At 39.4% G+C, this 24,382-nt stretch overlaps 2 protein-coding genes across 2 annotated transcripts; one reads left to right on the top strand and one right to left on the bottom strand.

Moving 5' to 3' along the window:
* The first annotated feature begins 4,795 nt into the window (after positions 1 to 4,795).
* cmtr2 (cap methyltransferase 2) lies at positions 4,796 to 11,700 on the top strand. Its single transcript, XM_010794833.1, has 3 exons — positions 4,796 to 4,851; positions 7,688 to 8,944; positions 9,477 to 11,700. Exons 2-3 carry the CDS (start codon positions 7,697 to 7,699, stop codon positions 10,509 to 10,511), a joined length of 2,283 nt encoding a protein of 760 aa, XP_010793135.1. The 5' UTR covers positions 4,796 to 4,851; positions 7,688 to 7,696; the 3' UTR covers positions 10,512 to 11,700.
* On the bottom strand, positions 11,119 to 20,622 carry LOC104966437 (calretinin-like). The gene is made up of 5 exons (XM_010795623.1): positions 20,462 to 20,622; positions 14,946 to 15,022; positions 14,540 to 14,629; positions 14,182 to 14,262; positions 11,119 to 11,127 (listed from the first exon to the last, which is right to left on the bottom strand). The coding sequence occupies exons 1-5, from the start codon at positions 20,553 to 20,555 to the stop codon at positions 11,119 to 11,121; spliced, it is 351 nt and encodes a 116-aa protein (XP_010793925.1). The 5' UTR covers positions 20,556 to 20,622.
* Between the last annotated feature and the right edge of the window lie 3,760 nt (positions 20,623 to 24,382).

Below are 24,382 nucleotides of genomic sequence, written 5' to 3'. Positions count from 1 at the left end.
GTAGCACTGCAACGATTATCATCAATTCATCTATAACGATTGAATCAACAATCAACAGGAAATGGACAACTCTGTTGATAGTAGATTAATTATTTGAGTACATTTTCCAGTGAAAAATGCAGAAAATGCTACTGTTTTCATCAAATATGGAAATTTCCTGATTTCAATGTTTTAAACCATCTTCAACTAAATGTCTTTGGGTTTTGGACTGACTCAACAAAAAGACATAACTCTGGATTTTGAGAAAATGGGACGGAGATTTTTGACTATATTCTGGCAGTAAGATATTATGGTATCATATTTTATAGACCAAATGATCAATCTTAAAGACAATCAGCATAAGTAACTAGATTAAAAAGAATATTTAATTGCAGCCCTGGTAATTAGTCATTGGTACCTAATGATGGTGCTTAAGAAAAAGTCAGTTAGTAATTACTGTTCAGCCTGCATGTCAAAATGTTATGGCAATCCATAACTTTTACATTTCAATCTGAACCAAAGTGGTGGACCCACTGTCACTGCTATCCCTAAAGCAGTATCCACTCGCATGGCTTTAAATCATCCATTATTCTCTGCATCAGATTATCTTTTCATTTTCCACGGCCCTGTGAAAAATAATTTCCAGTCCTCATTATGATGTTGTCCCCTGTAGCTACTTGGTTATTGAAAGATTACTTTTAATGTCGGTTTCTCGCGGTCCTAATTTATGAAATGACAATTTGTTGCGACATCCCTTTTAAATGTTAATTGTTTCTGATAAGAGTGTCAGCAAAATTCCTGAATGATCTTCTGTGTGTGTGTGTGTGTGTGTGTGTGTGTGTGTGTGTGTGTGTGTGTGTGTGTGTGTGTGTGTGTGTGTGTGTGTGTGTGTGTGTGTGTGTGTGTGTGTGTGTTTTCTCTCACAGTCACTGTCACACTGATTGTAATCTGAAAGCCTTTTGTGTTACAGAATAGGGGGAAAGCTATTTAGCTCCTGTGTGATTTGCAGATAACTGGCAGTTTTATGACCAAATAAAGTCAGGGTTGTTACTGCATACTGTATGTACGACATGCTTGTGTGCATGCATTGAGTATGACCTTGATTTCTATGCATCAAGGTTATGGCCAGCAGGTTGAAATCATCATCATGGTGATAACATGCGTCCATCACCTTGCTGCTCAGGCCTTTAGTGAAGTGTCGACAGCAGAGCTCTGACCTCTGGGCCTGACTCTGCGGGATAATGGCTGCCGTGGCAACAAGCTCAGGTGAAGGATAGGCCTCTGTCACCTTGTGAGAGTGCAGCAGATAGGATGACATTAAGTCCTATTTGTGATACCAGAGGCACACAAATGTCTTTGCCTGGCTGCAACAATGTTTAACCGTGTTAACAGTGTCTAGTGTAGTGTGTTGCATTTATAGACAACATATTGAATGCAAATAAAAAAATAACACTTTAAAAGGCATGTGGACAAAATGTTTACAATCTACTTCAAACTAAATCTTTATGTATAAGATAAGCAGCATTTAATCCAACAAAGGTTTAGTTTAATCATAAACTAGATGTGCACATGTTTGTGAAATGTATTCAAATCAATTGAGAAGATCTTTGCCATTTCAAACTTTATGAAAGATGTGATGTTTTCAAACATATTTTCTTTTAAACCAAAGGATTAAAGTCACAAAAACAAACTGTGGGACTGATACAAGTTGAACACAAGAAAAGGATTGTCAAATCTACAAAGCTCCACAAACTTTAACTAATTAGATTTACTTCAGTTAGATATGGTGAATATAAACATGAAAAGAAACAGAGAGAAACATGAGGCAGAAGTAATCCTATCATTGCATTTACACATGAGACAGTGAATAACAATGAGGAAAAGAAACTAGCACTAAGACTGCATCATACATTTATTCTTCCTGTCATGTGCAATTAGGCTTCGTTCGCCCACTTTCCTTAATCTTTCCAACCAATTAAGAATCATAGGGAAGCGATGACTGCAGCATTCACATCTTTTTGGTTAAAAACCATCATCACATTTTTACAAATAGTGTCCACAATGACCTTTGTCCTTTTTAATCTAATCACAAAACTGTAATTCATTGTAAAAATCTTTAGTATGTTTTCACATGTTTGCATTAAGTAATACGATCTTTTTTCCAAAATGTACAATATCTGCACGGCAATATGTCTGTGTTACATTTTTATAGCCAGCTTTTTCAGAACACAGGACGCTTTAATCAGAAACAGGTTTATTGCCAAGTAGGTTAAAACATACGAGGAATTTGTCTTGGTGTACATAGTGTGTACACAGTTAAAGAAGATAAACACAACCACTGTCACTGGTGGAGTCACACGGTTGGTTTGTTAGTGGAGACTGAGTGAGCTGTCCTTTAGGAAAAACACACCACATCAAGTATGGATGCTGTCTGTCTCTCTTCCCATTTGCAAAGCATATTTAATATTTTTCACAGTCACACCAATCTTTAAAACCTCTTTTTAATCAATTTAGTTTTCCTTCCTTGTTTCCTTGTTACCTAGGGAGCAAAGACCCTTCAAAACAAAAATCCCTAAAGAAATGTAATTAAATACAAATTTCACTCAATTTGCCGTACTAGACAAAAATCCCAGAAGAAACTTAAAGGTGTTGTTCAGATAGTTCAAAGTGTGGTTTTATTAAATACATAGCTGTAGTCAGTGTATTACTTGCATTACTATTTACAACTTACAGACAAGAGTAAAGACATTTTTAAATCACTGACACCATTGACAAAAACAGTCATTTTACCTCACAGAACGTGGGGCTTGCCACATCGATATGTTAGTACGTTTGTGTGACTTTGGTCATCTTAACTAAAATCACACAAAACACAAACAGACTCATAAATATAGACACAACAGCTTCAGTGACTAATGGCTAAGTTGAGTGAATGAATATATTATACGACATAAACTTTAACTGAAATTGGCTGCTTTCAAATTTGCATACTTTTTCTTTTCCCTCACAAAATCTTGAGAAAAATGACATTCTCTTTACATCGCACTAGGAAATTTGACCCTGATTGTTGGTCAGAATAGCCAGAAAAGCATCTTGGCATGCATACTATACAATGTGACCTGTAGAATAGGACTTCCTGGTATTTCTCGCATACTGCATTTAATGAACTATGTATTAAATACTTAATATACTGTTAATAAGTTCCTTGTACAACTCCACTTAAACAATCTGAATTCATTCAAGGTTAGCCCTGTTTGAAACAGCTGCACGCAAGTAGATTTGTTCAATCCTGTTCAGCAGTTAGCATGCAGACAAACGTTTGTATTGCTTCAATTCACAAAACAACAGGATTAACCTTCATATTATTTATGTGTTCAGACTTTTAATTTCTCCATAATTCCATAGGGATATTCTTTCTCCCTGTCCCTATTCAAACACTGACTGCTTTCCTCTGCCTGAATTGGACACTAAAAGCATTAAGATATAAATATAAAAATAACTCCACAATATACATTAATTCTACAAGAGGTGACACTGTTGGCAGTATATCGGCAGACTAAATGTTTACACCCGCCATTTTTGAAAATCCCATTGCACCTGTGCATCTCAAAGGTCCATTATTTATGTATGAGACCTACTCAGTGAGTGTCCTGTTTTTACGTAGTCATATACTTCCTATTTTTACATCCTGAAATACCTTTTTAAGAGAAGTGATATACGTCAAGTATATTGAATGTGGGGAAATGTGAATCCGAGATGTCAACAGTTTGTAAAGCCCAATCAAAAATAGCATCAAAACAAAGTCTGTTCTCATCCACTCACTTTAGAGAGCTCCAATCATTATATAACATGATGACACAGATCAGATCACTATGGCTTATCTGGCGGGAAAGATGCCCACACAAGCAGATCCAGATCATACAATTTATTCAACAACCAGAGACTCAAACTCCCCTGAAATCACCCCTAGGTTGTGTTGGGATGAATTCTCTACATGGTGCAAAATAATGGAAGAATATAGAGATGCCATCATACTCAACCAGACATAAATCTTGATCCTCAAGATATATCCTACAAATATCCTATGTTTTTCTTGGTTTTTATTTCTCCCTCTCTCTGTTTTACTGTGATTGTTGTGTTGTATGTTGTATGGTTGTATTTGAAATGTGTATGCATGAGTATAAATGTGCAGGTGCATGTGTTCACAAAAATCATTGTCTTTTTTTACGTAAAATGATAGACACATTTCTATGATTTATTATTAATGTAAATACTGCTTTAGTTCAACTTTTCAAACTGTCTAAAGGGCTACATTTTTCTTTAGCATACTCATATTTATTCATATTATTTCAAATGTCCATAACTGTCTATAGCATATTCACATTTATTTTGTCTATAGTACTCTCTATTTTTTATATATAGTGTATTTAATATCTCTATTTCACTATTATTTCACTGTTTATAATGTGTATACCTACTTATAGTGATCATATTGTAAATACTTCTGTTTATATCTGCCAGGGGCATATATATATATATATATATGTATATTATACAATGAATAACACTGTAAGTTGCTTGTTTTGCATTTAGTACCTGTACTAAAGTTGAATCTAATCTAATCAAATTTAAACTTTCAGCATGAATGTTAAAATATATAAAATCTTTTTTTTTACATATAATTGTTCAGATAAAGATAGTTAGTAGAATATTGATCCCCATTGTTAAGTAAGCATAATGTGTTTAACAATAACATATTGAGCTGAGGTGCCCCTTTAAAATAGGTCCCTCCCTATCAGCCATGCGCATGCGCAGTCTTGTTATGAGTCACGTTAAAGCGTGGTCTCGTTCCCTGACATCAGCTACAGCGCGGTGAGTTTTTGTTCAGTGTTTTCATGTTGCTCCGACTCTCTTCGTCAGCCAGCTTCTCAGACTCAGGAGATTTAACACCGACAGAGTTTCCTGTGTCCCAAAGGTTCCTCACAGCGAGAGTTAGGAGAGTAAACACGGCCATAAAGCAGCACTGCTGCTGCAGGAAGTGTGCGACTCAGCTAAAACTTCTGTTAACAATACATTTGTCCTACTGCAGTCTTTTCACAAAACATGCAACTACAGTCAGGACAAACATACCGCAGCACTAGGCTCCATAACACATTATTCTGTCACTTTACCTCTGTAATCCTCAATATACTTGACTTTCACTAAAGTCTATACCTACCCTGCTTAGTGTATATATTTATCAATTCTCATAATGCTCATTTACTATATTTCAGTTAAAATCTCATAATTCAAAGATTCAAGATACAAATGATTTAGTTTATATATGCACGGCAATCACCATGCACTGCAAGTCATACACATAAATAAAATAGTGAATACTTACTGTTAATGTTGTGTTAGATAGAGGTACTCTAGATATATATCTTTCACAGTTGATATCATATGTATATACTCTTTATGTTTGTTTTTAATTCACATGCAATGCCTTTTTGAAATGCTGCTGTGAAAAAACAAGTTCCCAAATAGCGATCAATAAAGTACATCTAATATAATGTCATTTTCATTTACTTCACGCCATTGAGTTTATTCATTGACAAACTATCTTCCACGAATTTACTATACTTCATTATATATTTTATTTCAACCCAATATTTTATGTCTTAAATGTTCATTACGCTTTTTCTGATATTCTTTCCACAAAAACAATTATGAGCATTGTCGGATCTTAGATCATGGCTAATCACTGCTTCAGTGTAATTTGTGTGCGATGATAAGAAAGATCTTAGGATGTTTGCATTAATGTAGCTGTAAAGATTATCATTAATATCCTCACTTCATTCATTCTGCTTCAGATTTAGGGAACACGTTTATAATACTGACTGCAGGAATCTATTGGTACTTTAAAACATACAGATATAACGCAGTTCCCTTTGTCGCCAGAATTTCACATCTAAATAATGTTAACGTTGTATTATATTATGTTGCTTTTGCTATAAGGATAAAGACCCATACATAATTGGCAAACTACGTAAAACACAAGTTACATCTTTGGATGGACAAAGTGTTTCGGCTCACTATTCGTGGTAAACAAATCTAATGCTAAGCTAGTTTCTTTTTTGCTTTAAGCTTGTTTTTACAGCTGCTCAGCTGAGGCCACAAATATACATACAGCGTTTCTGAAATTACAAATGAATTCCTTATTAAGTCATGATTAATAATCACTTAATGTATACGTTTTATTGCTAAAACAGTAACATGAGGCTGTTCTTCTTAATTTGTATACAAACAGCAGCTTAACGAACCTAGCAGATGATTTTAATATACACAAGCGGTGCTTAACAAAATGATTCATGAGGAATATTTGATGAATGTGCTTTCATTAGCTATATATATATACTATATATTGCCATTCATCACTGCAGACTAATCAAGAAATTAAACAAGAAATACATTCTCCTGCCCAGTGTTGTCATCTAAATCATGTGCAACTATGGGTTCATTTGATTCTGACTGTAAATTATTTGTATGTCGTGAATCAGAAATGGCTCGATAATGACTTGAATTGTTGAAAATATATTTTGGGATACTGTAATGGTCGAGTAAAAAGTCTAAACATCACATACTGACCTGAATCCTGACTCCTGTTGGTCAACAAACACAAAGTTGTTTTCTGTTGATACCACGCTTTTCTTAAGTTCTCCAAAAACCTGAATGAAATAAGAGATGCAAGGATTAGCAGACTTATCCATTAGGTGATTGGCAAAAAGAAACCACCAACTATTTTGATAATCGATTCATCGTTATAGTAATTTTGTTGAAACATACTGTTTTCAGCTTCTCAAATATGAACATGTCTGGCTTTACTCTGGTTCATGTCACATTAAACTGGAGATATTAGTTTGTTGTACTGAACAACCCCTGCTGTGGGATGAATAAAGCATTTCTGATTTTGATGTCTAATAGACGACATGTTTTGTAAATAAAATAACGCGCAAGTTAAATGATAATGAAAATGATTGTTAGATGCAAGCCTAGAATAAAGTGTTTCTTCATGGGATTTTTAGAATACAAAAACATTTTAGAAACATAGTGGTTTATCTGAAGAATACAGCAACAACATATTTTATCTCTTGAACCCTCATTTATTTTTAACATGATAATGTTGTTGAATAATTCAGTGTGGGGCATATAATGTTATTTTTAAGTCTTATGAGAGCAGACTGTGTGTCGTGTTACTGATGTTGAATCTCATGTTATTCTGGGTGAAGCTGTGGCCTGGTGAGGTAATCACCAGTACTTACAGTCCGCCCTGTTGCCCGAGGGCATCACATCGTAATGAGGCAACATGAGTAATTCAACAGCACTCATGCATGTAGAGAACAATGAAGGGTTGCAGCGCTGCACTGCATTATAATTCACGTGAAAGGTTCTGATTTCTGTGACCGAAGATTGACTCTACCTGTAAGCAGGTCATAGGCACACTGACTGGTGCCACGTGAGTCATCCAAACTGATTCAATCATATGGGTACAAAACCCACTATATTAGCTATGTAGGAATCATGAGAACAACTTATTAAACAAATAACCAAACTGAGGACAATAACTGTTCTGGGACCTCTGCTGACAGCCATATTGTGAGTTTGTGGAGAGGATAAACAAAGATTGGTTGTAGTATTTCAAAGCCTTATTTCTTGTCTCCTTCAAAAGGTGTGCAGGATGAGCTCTGGCAATGGGGCGAGGAGGAAAGTCGGGAAGCAGCATTTCAACAACACGGTGGCGTTTGACCCTGAAACCCTGGCTGAGGTTCAGGGTCTTTTCAGTAAAGTAAGAAGCTATGTGAAACCTGCCAGTGGGGAGTGGGGCCTCCCCGACCCAAACGTGGCTCTAAGACAACCTGCGGAGCAGCACTGCCGCCTGCAGGCCCTGAAGGCATCGCTGAACGACGTGAAGAACCAGCTCAGTGACAAGAACGTCCAGGTATGGCATCAGCACACCAACTCCACCAACCGAGCGGGGACGGTGATCTCCGCCGTGCGCTCTGCGGCCAACGCAGAGATCTGCACTCAGGCCTGGTGCAAGTTCTCCGAGATCCTGGGGAGCTTTAGACTTCTCCCAGAGGAGGCCCTTCAGAACGGAGAGCTGAACACGGTCCATCTGTGTGAAGCTCCAGGGGCTTTCATAACCTCTCTGAACCACTACACCAAAACCAGCGAGTCCACGCGTTACTGTGACTGGAGCTGGGCCGCCAACACTCTCAACCCGTACCACGAGGCCAACGGCGGCAGCACCACCATCGCGGATGATCGGCTGATTGCCAACACTCTGCCCTGGTGGTTCTTCGGCTCTGACAACACGGGCAACATCATGATCCAGAAACATTTGCTGGAGCTGCAGGCGTTTGTGGCTAACATGCGTACAGTGGACGTGGTGACGGCAGATGGAAGCTTCGACTGTCAGGAGAAGCCTGATGAGCAGGAGGCGCTGGTGGCGTCGCTGCACTACTGCGAGGTCACAGCTGCACTGCTGCTGCTGAGCCCCGGGGGCTCCTTCGTGCTCAAGATGTTCACTCTGTATGAGCACTCCTCCGTCTGCCTCCTCTACCTGCTGAACTGCTGTTTCCGCTCCGTCAACGTCTTCAAACCTGCCACCAGCAAGTCGGGAAACTCTGAGGTTTATGTGGTGTGTCTGGACTATGAGGGCAAGGAAGCCGTGAGGCCTCTGCTCTCCAAACTGATCCGTAACTACGGCCCACAGCTGGCGGACCGAGAGGCACTTTTCCCAAACTCGCACCTCCCAGAGTCGTTTTTGAAGCAGCATGAAGAAGTGTGCTCGTACTTCACCAGGCTGCAGGTGGAGACGATCACAGAAAACCTGCGACTGTTTGGAGCAATGAGCAGCGAGCAGAGGCAGCGGCTCGACTTCATCAGAGACGGAACCGCTCAGGAGTATCTGCTGCGCTTCCAGGTAGGATGTGTGTCTATGGGCACTTTGTAATGTAACTGAAGTTCAATCCCGTTATGTTATCAGCAGAGGGATTTTTCCAAGTTGTCCATGAAGTGTATAAGTTAACTTTTTGTCCACCTCCTAAAATTGAAATGTAAGATCTTCTTTGGTCAAATTGAATCCTACTCTTCCCAATGAGAAATATGGCCAGGACAACTTCATGAATGTGAAATAAGGCAGAGCAATTATTCTGCATTTTATCTGAATCACAATTTTTATATCCAAATCTTTAAAAAGATGTTCAGGCCTAAAACAATATACACTTCACTCTTTGAGTGTCCCCAGATCCCTGCACAAATTATAATACATGGCCCCTTTTTTTTTTTTTACCATCATCTGAATAATGATGCTAATCTTGACTTCTATTACAGTCAAAATAATGATATGTTCTGTTTCACGCAGTAATAGTTAGTGATTGGGCAGCGGCTTCCAAAGCATTAGAAGCTTTATAAAAGTCTGAAACTTGATGAACTGAGTCTCTCTCTGTGTGTAGGTGAGCTACCTCCAGCGGAGTCGATGGGTCTCTCGAAACACGGTGAGTCCCGCGTGCTGCAACGTCTCAGCGGGACGGCCTCTGGGACAGAAGAAGCAAACAGGCTCCTTCAACGAGCGCAGGGAGTTGCAGACCTTGAGCTGGAGGGAACGCATCGAGAGGGGTTGCCATGCCGCCTCGATACAGAAACACTGCGCCCAGACCAGAGGGACCGGCAGCGTACTGCAAGGACCCCGGTCCGAGTGTCACGTGGACTCATGGTACGTTATTGCAGGGGCTGCTCTGCCTGCAGTGAGAAACTCTGCGTTCTGTGAAGGAGGGCTGCTGAACCACCTGAACGACGCTCTGACGGACACAGCAGCGGACTGGACTCCTCGCTGTCACTCTTGCCATGGCGCTTGCTGGGCCTCCATCATGTCCGACGTTGCAGGCCTTTGCGTCTCAAAAGCAGGGGACAATAAGCAGAGACAGTGCCTGGTGTTTGGCAGCCAATCAGCGTGGGGGGCTGGTGAAAGCCAACATGGGGATTTAGTTTTAACATTTTCTGCAGAGCCCTCAGCTCCTCACAGAGATCTGGTGGCGCTGCACGACGGGGAGCCGCGGTACCAGCAGCAGCTCTTAGCGTGTGTGGTGTGTTCCCTGCAGACCCTCACCTCGGGGGACGCCCTGCTGCTGCCCGTGTTCTCTGCCCTCACCCGAGTCACCGCAGCTGTCGTGCTCTGCCTGCATGCGTGTTTTAGCTCTGTCTCGTTCAGGTGTCCTTCACCTTCGGGGATTACTGGGGCAGTTCTTGTATGTGTTGGCTTCTGCCCTGAAGCTGCTGCACGGATACTTCCTGTTCTCAGCGACGTCCACAGCTGCATGGGTCAGGGGTTGAGAGAAGAGGAGGGTGACAATGTGCCGTCTGGGTGTGACAGTCAGGTGCTGCAGTTTGTTCCCATGGAAGAGATGCTCACAGGAGGACTGACTGACTTCTTGCGGACCATGAACTCTGAAATCATCCAACAGAAGCTGCATCTGCTCATGCAATCATAGTGCAGTTTAGTGAGCTGTGACGCCCTTCATCGCTTCACAAGCTGTCTCATTATGTCTGTGTTATTCTCGTTGAATCAGAACACTGTTCAGCTACATGTCCCTCCAGCAGTTAATCACTGAATCACTTCTGTATGCCAATATAAAAAGACTACAACACTGATTAGGCTTTGCACTGCGAACACATTTCAGGCTCAAAATGAACACATTTACAGAGAGGACCAAATCAATGCAGCAAAACCAGAGATATTATCTTTTTTTCTCCATTTATTCTTCCTGAATTATTTGTTAGTATATATTCCTACTTTCACAATTCAGGAATAATACGTTATTTCATAATGCCTTTTGTACTTTGTATTTAATTTGTATATTAAGGGTTTACATTTCTGAAAATATGTAATCATTTGTAATAGTGACACTTGAAGTACATATGTGCTGATATCATTGATATGATTCAATCATCTTATATTTATCCACCACACGTATCAGTTGGGCTTTAATGCAAAAGTCCAAACCGTGAAGTTAAATAAGGTAAACCTTCACTTCGCCACAAATTCTCTCAAATCTTTTATTATCTCAGTTTCAACTAAATCCAAGTCTGCTAAAGCCTTTACTCATCCTGCAGGCGAGAACAACATTGTCTCATGATACAAATTTGCAGTGCATGAAAATTCAAATTACTTTCAGCACTTGATCAGCAGAACTCATCCGTGACTGAATCCTTGAGGGGATTTGAGGGAGGAGTGAGCAAACAACAGTCCAACCCGCAGCAGCAAGCCTCCTGTCAGTCACAGATGGTTTGCGCTGAAATCCACCTCACAGAGAGCCGCCATGCAGTTTTACCCCAACGAGCCCGTTGTGTTTTACAAAACATTGTTTTATCCCAGGATGTTCGAGATCGTTTTCTGTTTTTGCCATCATGCAACACACAGGGGACTTCCTGTTAAACAAATAATGTCTATCTTTTATTTCCAGTGAGAAAAAACATAATTCCACATATGAAATATGATAGTCACTGAAATGTTTTATCCTGCATGAGCAACTCACTAAGGGGCTTTTAAGAAAATAAACAATATCAGAATATTCGCTTCACTACATGCACATGTTTACATTTTTAGGGTTCTGGTTTATAATATAACAACGTTGTTACTGAGGAGTTTATTTTCCAACTAAAACAATAAAAATGTGCACTGACAAATGACATGAAGTAGGTGTTTGTTCACTGATACTGCTCAAGTGTCTTCTGATCAGAAACAAAACTGTTGTTTCTCTCCGTCCTGTCAGACTGTGATAATGTTTATTACACACTAGAAGAGATGAAAACTGGAGTGACAGCTCTGCTATTCTTAGATCCTGTGCAGATGCACTTAGACTTTTATCGATCGGACCCTACAGTATATTCAAGTCATTCCTGGATTCTGGGCACTGGATGTGAGCACTGAGAGGCACCAGGGGATGATTTATCTTCTACGATCATCTCAGGACTTTCCAGACACAGTTTGTCAGGCTCGGCCCTGTGATGTCAGATATAACTCAGCTTTTAGGTTGAGGGTTAGTTTGAACTATGTCCACCTCCGGCTGCTTATACAGAAACCTGCTGCTACCATATTAATGCTTTAGTATTCGATATGAAATTGTCCTATATAATAATATAACAGTCAGAGGGCCAACACTAAAATGTTTACTTTAATCGTTTAACTACGGTTTGCTGCACAGTTAGTTTAGCTGGTAATTGAGTATTTTTATATTGATGTATTTGGTACTTTAACTTAAGTAGTGTATCTGAATACTTCTTACTTTGCTGCTAACTAGTGTCAGTCAGTGCTTCAATAAATATGTATTTACTACAATTCATCTGTAGTACAAAGCCAGACCCCTTGAACAGAATATTTACATGATCAGAGGTGCGGGAAAATAAATATGCATATTAATATCAACTCATCATATGAATGATCGTCTTGCTGATTTAAACATTAGACTGTTTTTGAAGACTTTATGTGCACTTGTAAGCATGTGCACATGTGAGAATACAGAGACATCATTAGATGCATCCAATCTATTTTTTAGGGATCTAACATCAAAGGTTTGAACAGATTTAATATGAGTGTGGAGCCTACATGGTGGGACTGCAGATATAAAGCACAGGAACAGCCTGCAGACTGGAAATATGCTAGTACTGAATGTATGTTGGTCATCATTCAGTTTCACTCTGAATTCAGTCTCTAATGAAGGGCTGCCAAGGATTATGTCAAATGAAGTAGAGTTATTAAATTATGTGAATGTGTTAATGTGAGATAACTGTTGTAACTGTCTTACAGTCATAATTCAGCTCCTTTACTTAAAACAGGCGGATATGTGTGGTAGATTTTTAATTAGCACCGTGTCTGCAGACAGATCTGTGCATTTCCATTAAACTGGGATTCCTCAGCGCTCCATGGATAAAGAGAAAAAGCAGAATCTCCTGCAGCATGCCTTCACCTCCAGCACCTGCTAATGTAGAACTGACAGGATGTTGGATGTTAAGACGTTAAGTGATCCGGCCCAGTAGCGTCTCCAAGGGGGGGCTGGGGGGGTGGCACCCATCTTCTGGCCCCTCTTCACCTCTATTTGTGGCAATTTTAAACATAAAAGGCTTGTTCCCTTCAAATAAATGTCTTCCTTAAAATCAATGCACTTATTAATTAATCACCTAACGCATGTAGCCCATTCAAAGACGCATACATACAACATTAAAACAGGATTGTTGTGTCATTCAAAATAACTTACAGGTATTAATGCACAACAGATATTTAGCTGTTTAACTGAACTAAGGAACCAAAGTGTGCAGTTCCTTAAAGCCCCTGTCACACTGTCCCGAAATTGACACCCGATGGACACACGATTAAGGAAATGTTCAAATTCGGCTCTGATCGTAACAACATCGGGCCATCGTTTCAGAGTGGCCTTTTATTGTGGCCAGCCTAAGGCACACCTGTGCAATAATCATGCTGTCTAATCAGCATCTTGATATGCCACACCTGTGAGGTGGGATGGATTATCTCGGCAAAGGAGAAGTGCTCACTATCACAGATTTTTTCAGATTTGTGAACAATATTTGAGAGAAATTGTTATTTTGTGTATATAGAAAATGTTTTATATCTTTGAGTTCATCTCATGAAAAATGGGAGCAAAAACAAAAGTGTTGCATTTATATTTTTGTTCAGTGTAATTGCAGCTTAGTCTCCAGTACAATTTTTTTACTTTTTTTGTCTGCGTTTTAATTTTAGACACATCTTCGAGGCTGCAAGTTTAACAATGTACACCCTTACTAGACTGTTTTCACAAGAAACACGGATCCTGACTTGGCAGAGAAACTAAGGGAATGGCCAGGCAGCTGAATGTTTGTCCAACAGGGTGAGCTGCGATGGCGCTGCTGACTTGAGGCAGTTGTGGAGAGACTTCACAGCTCAGTTAAGTTTAGCAGTTGGTCAGTGAGCAAAGGTTTCCGGCAGAAGCAGAGAGAGAAAGAAAGCTCATATAATAGTGGCCTATTGGGCTGTTTGTGTAAAAACAAAATCTGTTGCCTTCATCAAATTGACAGAGTGTGAGAGTGTTGCAGAGCAGATGTAAAATACAAAGATACCTAACAAGTACTGAGGCATAGTGAGGTAGATATGAATACATAGAAACTTACAGCCATGAACTCAGAGCTGGATCCCACAAACTCTCTGAAACAGAGCAGGAAGTTTTCCTCTGTGGGCAGAAGCTGAGCCAACTACAGAGTAAATAAAGAAACAAAATGATAATTATTTCAGTATTTTACATTTATGATTTAGATTTGTAAAGACAGGAGACATTTTCAAATGTAGACTTTACTAAAAAAAAGAAACCGTTTTTGAAATGTTTTATTCAATTCAATGGATCAACAGTGAAGATACAGAGACATGAAACAGAAGTTGGAGTCAAACCAGCGACGTAGTGCACATACAGTTTGAGTCTCTACCATTCCACCTCTAGGACAACATAAGAAGCTAATTACTGATGTTTCTCACCTCTGACATCTCAATTCTCCCATCCTCGTTCTGGTCAAATTTAGCCATGAACTCCTTCATCTTTTCTTTGAACCCAGCATTTGTAGGATCCTGCAACCACATAAAACCATAGATCAGAGGGACTTGCAATCTATATTTATTTAAACATTTAAAAAAGACACTACCCAAACTAACCCTGTGCCCAAGAAATAGACTTACATAAGGAATGTTTTTTAATTTCCCTCAGGTAACAATTCCCGTCATCATAATGAAGAATTGTTGTGAATCAAAGTCTATGAATCTTAAATACACACAGTATTCAATGTGTTTTGTAAAATCAAATAAGAAAATGGTCTTATATGTGCATTTGTGCCTGCTACACGAGTCCCTAAATATAGCTCTGTAGGTTCAGAAACATCACACTCACCACGCCGGCTCCTCGCCTCGCAGTCTCCAGCTCTTTGAAGAAGTTCTCCAGCTCCTTGCCTTCGATGAAGCCGTTTCCTGCAGAGCATCAGAGGAACTCAATTAGTTTGGCATAAACGATGCTATAAAGCTTTTAAGTCGCCTGAAGCTTTGTTGACTGTTCAAAAGTTTGATTAAAGACTTTGGAAGGGGATGAAAGATTAAAAGTCAATGGGGGTCATTTTGAAACAGTCACCAAACCTCCAGTGCTTGTCCCGTTTCAAGTTGGATCCAAATAAGCAGCAAACTGATTAAACTCTATTTTCTTAGAGTATTTTGGTTGGTTTAGTCAATCTGATTGTCGATATTCATTTCTGGAGTGAAGCACAAGCTTTACAAACCTGGGAAATAAGATTATCACTTGTTATATCATCTCTACACAATTTCAAACTTGTAATAGGAAACTCACTTTAATGAACTGAAAGCATGCCACACAAAAACAAGCTTTGGTCTAGAGAATATTCTCTTGTCACTCTCATATACTTAGCGCCAAATTGGCATTTCTTGAGAGGAGACTCAGTGATGTGCTGCTGCAGGGAAGAAAACAACCCACAAGAGTCCGTTATAGCTGCAGTCTAAGCAGTCTAATGAGTTTTCCTGCCTAAGAGGGTGAAGTGTCCAGTCAGATTGATGCTTATTGGGGCATTCTGTCCCTCTGTTTGGATTCGTGCGTCTTAATGATTTTAATACAGTAATTTACTCCATTGGTTTCCCTGTGAGTCAGAGGCTAACATTCAGCGCTCTCTTTTTAATCAGAAGAATGAGACCCATCTGTCTACAATACCAGAAGGGTATTCTTACAAAAAGAAACGTTTATAAAATTGTTATTTCAATTTTGAAAAAAAACACAGATCTACAGAATAAAATGCAGAGATTCTCCCTGCCCCCTCTTCATCTCTTAATCTCTGATCCTCTCATCTGCTCTTCTTTCGGATTCTCCCTCACCTCCCTCCCCCCGTCCTCTCGTCTGCGTGCCCTGATTCATTTGCAAACGGTATCTGATAGGTGCTCCATGTCACCATCTGTGCTTCAGTTGAGCTGCTGATTTGGATATAAACAAATCACTATAGGGACACATAGCTTGGGGTCTGGAGAGAAAGCAAGCCAACGTGACATAAGTTAAACTCAGTTTATCTGATGCTATTGCAGCATCTATGCTTACCTCTTTGGGAGACACCGTTGTTATTTTAGAGAACAGTGGTCGCATAAACCATGTCTCTAACTGCATTTAGCTTTTCACAGGACACAACCTGACACAGCTGCATTACTGACAAGATATTATTATATTCAGCTGCGTTGACATTCAAACTTGACCATTGGAATTATAACTAGTTAACATCACGTCATTCAAAGTTTGTATTTAAAGAGTCCATAAAGGTTTCCCTTAAATACTGTGTTCATGAGAATTGAAGGCAGAAAACAAAACATATGAACTTTCTTCATTGTAAATGTTATATTGATCAACATGCTAACATGGATTTTAAGCAGCGACAGTACCATCTAAATTCAGCATGTTGGCTGATCAGTATAAACAGAAAATGACAGCCGAGGCTCATGTCATTGTCATTAGTTCTGCAGATATTTCGGCATAAGACAGAGAATTGGACACATTTGAATTGTAACCTGTTTGTGGCGCTAGAATAAAAGTCAGAGGATCACCAAAATATTTACAATGCATACTGACATGATGATAAATCATTGCAATCCATCCAGTGACAGAAGATATATTCCACTCAGAACCCCACATTTGAACCTCAAGGTGGCGCTAGGTAAAAGTCTGCATCAACAAAGTCCGTGGTGTTTACATCTTTTGATAATGACAACAAAGTGTATTGCCAGTCCAGAAGTTGTTGATACATTTCAGTCTGGATCAAAGTAGTAGAACAACTGACAGACATTGCCATCTGATAGAAGTATTGAATCTTCACTATTTATCTTACTTTTATAAAATACATTTAGAAATGTGTCCACACACTTCCATAGGAATAATGTTAATCTACCTTGTGATTAGTGACTCAGCCACACTCAGCGTTACCCAAAGTAGTAATTATTTCACTGAGTGCTGAATACATAATGCTCGCTGGCCCCTTACAGCTGTGGGGCTGCAGAGCGTGGTTTATTCAAATCACGTGTGACAAAAAACATCAAGTGGACAAAGCGCATGCAAAAAGATACATACCTTATCGTGCATGACAAGGTCAACAGAGATATCCTAGATTTTCTAACCTGACTACATTTTAATTGAATACATTAAAGGTAGAATCGTTAAATACAGGACAGTGTCTCATAAAGTATGAGAGGGATAAATCATGTGACTTGTCATAAAAGCATACATGAGTAAATGTGTTCAGTTCATTGGGGCTCACTGCCAGGCTTTAGCTCTACAAATCGCAGCTGCCACATGGAGGGCACCACTGCACACTGCTCACTGAGCAGATGCAGCCTTTTACTTCCCAAAAAACATTTTCAAACACTAATCTGCTGCTAAAGGCTCAATAGCACCTCCAAAACAATCCAGTTGCTTAACTCATCATGATTGAAATCAACAAAGAGGATCACGCAACAACACCTTTTATCTCGCTAAAAGTATGGATAAAAATCACTTCACAAATCCTTGTTACTGGCTAATGTCCTCAGTTGTTTATTTGATTGTTGTCCTCGTTTTCCCTGCAGCCAGTAGGAGCTGTGCTCGATTCGGTCACTGCTGTGCTGCAGATGTTGTCAAGCTAAAACAACTCACAGCATGATGCTCTTCAGTCTTCACCAACATGTCCCCAGAAACAGATTGTTCTACAGCGAATAAAATGAGATTTTGTGTGGACTTGGAGTACGACCCTTCCTGCTCAGGCTGGTGATTGTTAAGAATTAAAATGGTTTAGTTAAGTGATACTGATATCAATAGAGTTCATTTGACCTTCCACTCACACGATACCATCATGGGAGTGGAAGCATTCAGTTGTGTAAAATGACACCACCACTCCTCTGAAATATTTGTACTACTTAACATTTTGAGAGGCTTTCAAATTATGTAAATTGTTTTAAATACCTGTACAAAACTATACATTGAAGTAAAATTGCCAACTCCATGAAATACAGTGTTCACGACACCTCCAATCACACATTGCATTAAAGTGCAGAACGGCAAATGAAACTTTTTTAAGGGTTATTTGGTCGATAGACATTTCAGCCCTTTCTCTTGTTATGTGATACAAACCGCCATTCCCATATTTCAATATTAGCAGGAAAAGGCAATGATTTGAAACATGTTGTCAAACAAAGGTTTTTTTTATCCTCTTCATACCAGAGGGAACATAGTAAGCTATATTTTTCTTCCCTCTTGTCACCATGAGTCCAATGCAGCGGAGCAGTTAACCCTGAACTTCTCCAGTGGAGCAGCTTGAAGATGATGGCTTAAAGAATTGGCAGTTGCAAAAGTCAGCGAATCTCTTGATTAACTAGGGTTAGGGTTAACACCAACGATCTGCTTTTTCTTCTCCTATTTGAACAGTCAATATGTCTTCAAGTCTGATGACAATCATCTTTCGTGATCTACGCAATATATTTCTCAGGTTACATTTTACCCAGCAGATGCCTGGGACAAGACTTTATCATGCTACGACAGTGATTGGCTACGGTCCACCAACGGTGTTGCCTAAAAATAAATTAACAAAACTAACAACAAAATAGGTAATCTCCTTCCAAAATGGCCTATATAACTATTTTCTGATCTGGCGCCCCCTATCGGTAACATGATTAGTTTTTTCAATGCCTTTCAAAACCAAGGCAACTGGCAACACTTGTCTCCACTATTGTCAGGGTTAAGGTGTATATGCAACAAAAAAACAACAACATTCATTTTATGAATCAGGATGCTTTGTGAAATTAATGTGAATAAAAAAATGTTTTGTGAAAATATTAGGATAGGGTTTAAAAGGGTTTAACAATGAGGTCAATGGTCAGATAAGATATAATCCTTCAATATGAAACATGAAAATCACTTAAGTTGGAGTGGCTCTTATTGAAACAGAGACAAAGCTCTTCTGCAGTTTGGCTAAAGGGAAATTTGCCAATAATGACATGAGACCCGAGAAAATGTCGGCAATCATTTGTTTAAGATGTGTACTTAACTACTGAACTTAAGCACAATTTTGAAATGCTTTTCCTTTTACTGAGCATTTCCATTTTTACCCCACTATATTGTAAACTAAATTAAATTGACTGCTAAAGGCATATCAAGGGGATTATTGCTTGACATACGATCAGTTTATAAAATGTGATGCATAATGTAGCTATCAGGTCTGCAACAGATCATTTTGTCAATATTTATACATACTCCGGTGAATTCCTTTCAATTAATCAATTAATATTTTGTTCCATTTTCATTTAACTAAAAAAGAGGAAAAAAGTCTTCTCTAAAACCGGGATACATTTTATGAATTATTTGATCAACAACTGATTAATCAACCTTTAAATTTCAGCTGTTGTTGTTGACATGGACATCATACAAATGGTTAAACTCTATCTCTACCAACATTAAGTATTAGTGTAATTGTAAATGATCTGAATGCCGCCCCCCCCACACACACACACAGTTCATCCCCATTAAACTCTCAGATTCAGAAGCTCCTCCCATCAAAAACCCCCTTCATCCTCTCATCTCTCCCACCTCTTCACTCTCTCACTCTATCCTCCCTTCTTCTGCATTATTTTATCCCTCCCCCATCTCTCCTTCACCCTCTCACTCTCCTTCTCTTTCAGCTCCCTCCCCCTCTCCCCCTCCTCCCTCCTCCACTCAATAACTTAACTCTGTCTTATTTCATATCTAATCAGAGTCTTAAAACAACGATAGAAGCCCATTTCAAATCACAGAAAATAAAACAATTCACATCATAAATCACATATATACAATCCTTTAAACTTGTAAATACCATTTCCAATTAGGCGCACCAAGTATTTTCTAAATCGTTCATTTCCAGAAGAAACTGAAATAAAATGACTCTGTATTCATTTGTAATAGGCAGTGATGCTATTACTATTATATTTTAAAAGAAGATAAAATAACACAGCATAAGAAATAAACTCATAAAAGCAACACCTTCGAATATTTTTATTAAAAAGTCAGTTCAAATAAAACTCCGTCTTCATATTTAGCATCTGATTGATCTCTTCAATTGAATTGAATCTTTTTGTCCATTTAATTTAACAAAAAAAGGGGGGAAAAGGTCGATACAATTTATTCTTACGGATTTAAACCCGAGAGATATTTTAAACATTAGTTGATCAACAACTGATTAATCAACCAATAATTTCATTACAATTGTTAAATCTCCATTTCTACCAACCACAACTAATTGTTACGGATCTGAATGCCCATTACAAATAACACTCCCCCTCCACAGTTATATATTTAGCGTCTATTAAATACTGATTGATCTCTCAATTACTGCCACATTCATCAGACTTGAGACGCGCACTGACCGTCTGCGTCAAAGTGTTTCCAGATGTCGATAAACTGCGCGGCTGTGATCTCCGCCAGGTGCAGGTGGGGGGGCTGCTGGGCTTGAGTTGCCATCACTGCTGTTTCTCCGTGCTTGTAGTCGAGAGTGATAGTTGGAAGTAAACTTTTCCCCGGTAGAGCTCCTCGGTACTGTGGGCAGCTCCTCCTCAGCTGAGGCTTTTAAACCCCCCGCGGTGCGTGCGCTCCTGCTGCCCGCCACAAGGGGGCGTGTGCACTGTGCAGAGAGACCAATTATAGGAGGAGGAAGAGGAGGAAGACCAGGACAGGCTCTCCTGGGCTTTGCATTTTTGTTACCATTAACTGCTGTCCATGCAGCTGGTTTGATAGCAGGATCATTATACATCATCCAGTCCTGCTGCCCCCAGAGGAGACAATCACATCAAACAATTTAAATCCTACAGCGGCGCCCTGCTGGCTCCAGTTGATCTTGTCGGATCTGTATCATCCCTGTCTCTTCCAAGCTCTCTGCACTGTCAATTATCACATAAAGCCTGCATAGATCAAGCGTCCCATCCCAGGGGGCACTTCACCTCTGGAGAGATCACAACTATGTGCATCATGCTCCAGTGAGGGCCACATTTTCTTCTTCCTTCACTCTCTGCTGAGTTTTGATTTCACCTATCAGATGTCACAGATGAGACCCTCCCTCCTTTCTTAGCTTTTACTCTCATCTCCTCCCTCCCTCAACCTTTCACACCCCCTTCATCACTCCTCCTGGACTGCGTAGGTTGGAGGGCCACTCAGCATCCTCGGCTAATCGAACTCATACTTGGTGTGGCTACTAAATCACCAACACGCCTTTTGTTCTTTCTAGAGGATGAGCCTATCTTTTAAAACCCCATCTTCTCCTTCTACTTTGGTGCATCTCCTTTCTCAGGGTTTGTTCCCCACAAGCTGGTGTGAAGGATGGGTGCTGTGGTGGGGGAGGGGATCACATGTAGAGGATGCAGAAGAAGAAGATACTTTATCTCTTCTCTGCAGAGCTGCTGATCAGAGAGAAATAGGAGGAACTAAACAGAGGGGGAGAAAGCAGATAACTGTGTGTGTGTGTGTTTGTAGGATAAGTGCACACATGTACAACTATGTGTGTTTGGGAAAAAGAGAGGAAGGAAGGGAGGTGAAGAAGAGTGTGGGAATCTATTTATAGGGATTTCCATCGTAAAGCCTTAACTGTATGAATTATAATTAGATCATTTATAGGTCTGTTTGTAGAGCTCTAAGCGCTCTCTGCTTAAAGTGTCGGTGGTGAAGTGATGGGATGAGTAATGGATAGGTGTGGGTTGAGAGAATGACAATGATGGAGGGACAAAGATGTTAATGGACCTCCGATCAACTTTCAATTGGAAAAGTGTCATGTGGACATGCACACTCATCTACTTACGTATGGCAAATACACTTTACTGTATGCACACATACACAATATGAAATAAATGCAAATTGATGTAGATCTGGCTTTGCTTGCATGCATTCCATGAATAGCAGATTATGGATAATTATGCAATCCTGTTAATGCTGTATTAAATATCTAATGTGCAAAAATGGGCTTAATGTGGATAATTATCATCGAAAGTGAAAGCAGGATGAGGAAAAATATACAGACAGCAGGTGTTTAAGAGGCTTTTAGTTCACATTGATTTAATTTTCTGAAATGCAACAACAATGTAGCGTCTTTGGAGTTATGCAGAATTATGCAGGATCAAGCGCACAAATCCTGCTTTCGTTGATGCATAGAAAACCATGATTATTATAAAAAGAATATAAATATAACCTATACGTTCAACGTGCAGACTGTGTTTAATTGAAATAAATTCTCATTTGAATAAAGACAGCATCTTAGTTACTGCAGGTTGAAACTGAGGGCTAATGGTTTACGTTATGGATGATTATTACCTCCAGTGTGTGCTGCGGTTTCACCACATCTGTCCTGCTTGAATCAATGAAAGCCATTTGTCCAACACCTCTCTCTCATTGTGTAACTGTAAGCAAAACGTTATTTAAACAAATAGATTTTCCCTGTGTGATGTTTAAGGTTATAGTTAGATATCCATGGTACCCATTTGTAATGACACAAAAAGATGTCTTTTCAGTGTGTCTAAAAAGTAAGACTGTTTTGTCACAAAGTCTCCGAGGACGAGCTTCCCATTTCCTCTTCCTACAGACACTGACCTTAATCCTAAGTAACCTTTTTGAAAAACTCAACACCAATTGTAACCTTTTGAGAAGTAACAGTAAGGCAAAACATTGCCAAAGGTTTGGTTTCATTTAGTTTGTTCCTTTGTGAGGTTCATTGGTTTAGACATTTGAAAAATGTAGAGGCCAAAACATTTCATTAAACATTAGTGTCTTATAAATAATACAGATGCAGCTGAACAACTGCCTCCCTCGCAAGCACTGATGAAACTAAACTTCACAAAGTGAGAAATCTTATCTCATTACACGATCTTTCAAACTACCATTGTTGGTGTGTGTGTGTGTGTGTGTGTGTGTGTGTGTGTGTGTGTGTGTGTGCACAAGTTACCTCTAGCATTCCGTCATGGTTGAATCTCACAATGCTTTTTCCTGATATCTGATCAGAAGCAGCATGCAATGCAAAGAGATGACCCACCTAGCAAATTAAATACACCTGACACGGTACGGATAGAGCAAATGTGAAATAAAAACATTTAATTTTCTAAAGAGTATTCCTTGTTGCCTCCTAATAATAATTTCTCCTTCTCAAAATATGGACTCTGTAAGCTTTATGGCACCTTCACATTTGAAGGGACCATTTACCATTACAATATGTTTATTAAATCAGATGACTTCATGTACATCCCAGCAAACTCTTACCTTATTTAATTATAAAATATCCTGTTAATTTAGGATGATGCAGGGCTGTTGGAGCTGGGACTAATGGGAGCCATCACCATGATGGTGTATTCCTATAAACAAACTGTGCTTCAGTATTAATATAACCATATTATTAAGAAACCACAAACACTGCGTATTTCCCAAAACATAAATATGCAAAAAATACATACACAAAATGCATGAGATCACATTTTGAATTATGTAAGCCAAACATGTTTTCTGTCTATTCTGACCTACAATCCTTTGACACACATTTTGCAGTAGTGTTTCCCAATTGTATGCATACTGCATTCAGACATACTGATTTCCTAGATCCACCCTTTTGTCCTCTTGTGCTACTGCTGGTTGCAAACTATCAAGATGGCCACGGCCAAGATGAAGGACTAAAGAATTAAAACGGCAGTACACAAACCAACGGCATCTAGGTGACTACATCCTCTTGTGTGATCAGGAACCATACCACGTCCCTGTACATACTGTACAAGAACAGCAGCATATTCATCTCAGCAAACATCATTCTTCTGAACGGTCAGGAGGCTCTCCATCCCAGCCTCAGTGAATAACAGTGCAGCATGTGGCTGTTGGTCTCCCCATCTGTCATCATTACCGGTAGATCCACAGCCACTCAGCACAGGCACATTAAACGGATAGTTTGGATATTTTGAAGTGGGGTTGGATGAGTTACTTATCCACAATCAGTGTATCAGCTACAGTAGATGGTGGAAGGCACGGCCCCAGTTTGGAGAATCCTGCTCTGGAGTATTATCAATGTGCTGATGTGTGTATGGGCAGCCGCAAAAGCCACCTACAAACATTAATATCAGATCAAGTGTGCGCTTTATTTAAAATATATTTTAGGTGATTCAAGCTGCCCCCGTCCACAGCAGTCCATTGTTTAGCTCTCTTGCTGTAACCATCTGTTTCTAAAAACTGGTGCTTTGTCGAACGTCATCTACTGTAGGTTTAGTATGAACACTACATACAACCCCACTTGAAACAAAATAACCTGTTCCTTTAAAGTATTCTATAAT

This window comes from Notothenia coriiceps, unplaced genomic scaffold (genome assembly GCF_000735185.1).
Source record: "Notothenia coriiceps isolate Sejong01 unplaced genomic scaffold, NC01 NC01_scaffold00037246, whole genome shotgun sequence".
Taxonomy (NCBI): Eukaryota; Metazoa; Chordata; class Actinopteri; order Perciformes; family Nototheniidae; genus Notothenia; species Notothenia coriiceps.
The sequence above is the reverse complement of the archived record's forward strand: the minus strand, read 5'-3'. Positions and strand labels throughout refer to the sequence as shown.